General features: G+C 34.8%; 1 protein-coding gene across 1 annotated transcript; it reads right to left on the minus strand.

Annotated features, from left to right (window-relative positions):
- Window positions 1–335: 335 nt before the first annotated feature.
- Window positions 336–3271, minus strand: LOC311506309 (uncharacterized protein). The gene is made up of 4 exons (XM_084570220.1): window positions 3250–3271; window positions 1305–1592; window positions 888–1163; window positions 336–740 (listed from the first exon to the last, which is right to left on the minus strand). Exons 3-4 carry the CDS (start codon window positions 1057–1059, stop codon window positions 433–435), a joined length of 480 nt encoding a protein of 159 aa, XP_084426346.1. The 5' UTR covers window positions 1060–1163; window positions 1305–1592; window positions 3250–3271; the 3' UTR covers window positions 336–432.
- Window positions 3272–3856: the final 585 nt, after the last annotated feature.

Genomic DNA, 3856 nt, shown 5'->3' on the forward strand with positions numbered 1-3856 from the left:
ACATACTTCACATTCTTCACATGCATTACCTGTGGCCTTAGACACTCCTCGACGTTCCATAGGCTTATCACTACCAGCAGGCCAGACGTTACAGTGGAACGTCTTGTTCTGGTTCCACTTTTCCTTGGTGGTGATGTAAAGACTTGTAACTGAGTAGCCATTTGTGGTCGTCTGTGGAGGGAAGTTGACGCCATCAGTGAAGACTCCAGTATCTTCTGACCAGGTGATGTAGTAATCCTGCAGCACACGACTGGAGACCAGACACACCAGAGTGACCTCAGATGACTTGTCTTGTTCAATGTCCTCATCTGGAAGGATGTGAACTGTCACTGTTGGGTCTGTCCCATCTGAAAGAGAGTCAAGGAGATCCATGACTGAGCTGAAGTCAACAACAACAGCAACCAATCCCTGTAATAGTCACTCTATGTTTAGTTACATACCTCCTCTCTTCACAGTCAGCTCTTGGATAACTGGTGTCATATCTCCTCTGGTGGCAGAACATCTCACTGTGTTGACTGTCTTCCACTCAGTGAGATTTTGAGTCAGTTTGCTGGTTTTGATCTGTGCATCCCATGTGGTGTTATTGTTGTTTGTCACAGTCTTTCCATCAATCTGCCAACTGATTGTAGTTTCAGAGACGATGTTTTTGTCCTCTCCAGTGACGTTGCACTCCAACTCTACCTCGTTGTTGCTGAACATTTTCTTGGGATTTGGTTGGTACAGAGTCACTGTGATGGGAGCTACATGAGGAAAAGCAATGAAAAAAACAACAATTAAAAAAACATTAGTGCTATTTTCTAATCAATAAAACGTTCTAATATTGTCTGTAGATGTGGACAGTCTTCTTAGTATTAGCTTCAGATTTCCATATGTTAATGACTGTTTACCTTTGGAGATCTCTTTGGTATAATTTTGTCCTGTGTGAGTCACCTCACAAGTGTACACAGCTTTACTGTCCCAGTCTGATTTGCTGATTTTCAGGACACTGACAGATGAATATCTGTTTTGAACTTTTTGGGGGCTCCAAGAAGTGAAGCCAGTAGGAGTGTTTCCATTCATTTTCCAACTGAATTGTTGTTTGTCGTTGTGAAGCTCCTCAGCAGTACACACCAGAGTCTGTTTGTCTCCACTTGGCACTGATAGCAAAGTTACTTTTGGAGGAACTGCAGAATAGAGAAAGAAATACATAATTATGTCATTTTATGTTTAATAATTGACAACATCTGCAGTCAGTATTCATTTCCAGTTACCTGAGACTCAGATAGAAATTACAGAGAAATATTTTAAAATAAAAAGTTACATACGTATATTAAACTGCACATTCCCTCCAGGGTAAGTCACAGAACATTTAAAAGTCGTAGAATCCCACTCAGCCTTGGATACTTTGATCACACTGACTCCTGTATATTTGTCGGTATTATTTTTAGGTGAAATATATTGTTGAGGATCCAGACTGGTCCCTTTGGCGTTGGTCCATGTAAAAGTATGACTCCCTGGGTTGAAGTCATAAGCGAGACAGCCAACAGTGACCTGATCTCCAGCCCCAGAATCACACTGACCCAGAGGGAACACAGTCGGTGGGGAAACAGTTTCTGTGAAAGAAGAGGAAGTTTGAAGTTTAAATGTTTCTAAATATATAGCTACACAAATGTGTAATTTCAGAAAACAACCTTCATTAACAGATCTAATAAAATCTGATTACAAATAACTGAAATAAATGCTCATCAAAGTTCTACAATTCTCAGCCGCCTCACAATTGAAAATAGTTTGAAAGTCAATATCATGAAGGCTGCCTTTTTTTTTAATTTTGTGAATATGTTTAAAAAATTGATGTTTTCTTACATATCTCAGCCACGATTCAAAGGATATGGTTTTACAAGTTTATTTTTTTATCACTATTATTTTATCTTTGTATCTGGTAAAATACAATTATGTTAAAAAAACAAGAGAAAGAGAGCTTTTTAAAACGATTATTATTTTATTTTATTTTATTACTATGCAGTACAATTTCAACTATAAAAAATCTCAAGGTATTTTGTCTCATACTGCATCATGTCATGAGATAATATGATTAATTGGAAATAATTTAACTGCATCACTGCAAATTTGTGCATATGATGATTTAAATTTTCTTTCTTCTTTCTTTTTCCTCCTTGTTTCTATTTTTTAGTCAAGGTTGAGTTGTTTCAGTGAAACACGTACCGTTTCTTTAACTTCCTCTAAAATAAATATAGCACACCACATATCAAGAGCTGTTAAGAAAAATGTAGTGACAAAAATTACAATAAAGAGAAATCAAGCTTTTTACATATCTAAGTCATGATTTAAAGGATACAGTTTGTACAAGTTTATTTTTTTTTAGCGAAATTAATTTCTCTTTGTGTCCAGTAAAAACACAAATAGGTTAAAATGAAGAGGAAGAAAGAGAGCTTTTTAAAATTATTATTTTATTTTATATTTTATTATTGTGTAAAATGATTACATCTATAAAAAACCTGAAAGTGTATTGTCTCAAACTACACATCATGTTATTACATAATATGATTAATTACAAATAATTTAACCGTTACTGCAGATTTGTGCATTTGATGATTTTAATTTTCTTTCTTCTTTCTTTTTCCTCCTTGTTTCTATTTTTTAGTCAAGGTTGAGTTGTTTCAGTGAAACACGTACCGTTTCTTTAACTTCCTCTAAAATAAATATACCACACCACATTTTATTTCTAATTTTAGTTTCACTGCGGCCGTTTACACTGTTACATTCTACTCTGCTTTTATTGTATATATTGTATTTTATTGTGTATAGCTGCTATAGTTTCTATTTTTATTGCTCCTGAACCAAAGAGCTGCCAAACTGTATTTGGTTGTTTTTCACCAGACAATGACAATAAAAAACTTCTTATTCTACTGTAGTTATGATCCATATTTATGTCATTTATACGCTATAAATACCAGATAGAATGGAAAAACATACACAAGCATGTAGATTTTCATCTCCCGGTCGGTAACATTAACATTAATATTACATCAAACACCGTCCTGAATTAATCGATAATGATTTAGAAGAATATTTTCTAATTATTTTAAAGAAACTGCCTCATTAAAAACATCTGGTCAGCTCTGTTTCATCTGGTCTGTCAGTTTAAATTTAAAGAACATATGAATGCAACTTTTATTTTTCCTCAATAAACACAATTTAAAATAAAATATAAAGAAGTCACTGCAGATATTATGTTTAAATGTGTCTTACCTGAAGTTACTGTGACTGTAGTTCCTTTACCCCAGTAGTCGAAAGCATCACAGTGCTGCGTCTCCATTCAGTGGCTGAACAAAAACCTAGAGCACCTGGAAAAACAAGTAAAAACCTGAGAAATGGATGAAATCAACACAAATCCTGCTCAGTGTGATACTGTGGTGTCACCCTGTGAGATGAAGTTTTGTTCTGATGTTTTATCATGTGTCTAATTTAAGATTTACACGAAGATAACGTTTCTGTTTGTACACAGACTTTGACTTGAAACTGTTAATTAACTAACTTTTAAACATAAAACCAGCTCATTCAAATAATCTAAACATATTAGTTACCTGATGCTCCAGCAAGAAACCTTTTCTTTCCTCATTTTTAAATAAAAAGTAGAGCAGAGTGAGAAGTTTTGTCCTCGTAGGTTTTTGTATGGATGTATATCTCAGTGCCCCCCAGCCACACAGTGAAAAACCCTCGTACAAAAACCTCGTACAAAAACACTGTTCCCTGGAGAGGAGAGTAAGGAGACCTCAACTGTCATCAGTTAAAATTAACAACTTCTCTTCTAATCAACAAAGTTATGTTTAAGTTGCATTTTTTTCACATTTTCTCC

Source organism: Chelon labrosus (assembly GCF_963514085.1).
Source record: "Chelon labrosus genome assembly, chromosome: 21".
NCBI lineage: Eukaryota > Metazoa > Chordata > Actinopteri > Mugiliformes > Mugilidae > Chelon > Chelon labrosus.

Excerpts from the sequence above, each read along its gene's own strand:
- LOC311506309 (XM_084570220.1), bottom strand. The coding sequence starts at position 1,059 with ATGAATGGAAACACTCCTACTGGCTTCACTTCTTGGAGCCCCCAAAAA. Across the intron at positions 741-887 it reads TACCAAAGAGATCTCCAAAG|CTCCCATCACAGTGACTCTG; the intron begins GTAAACAGTCAT and ends TTCCTCATGTAG.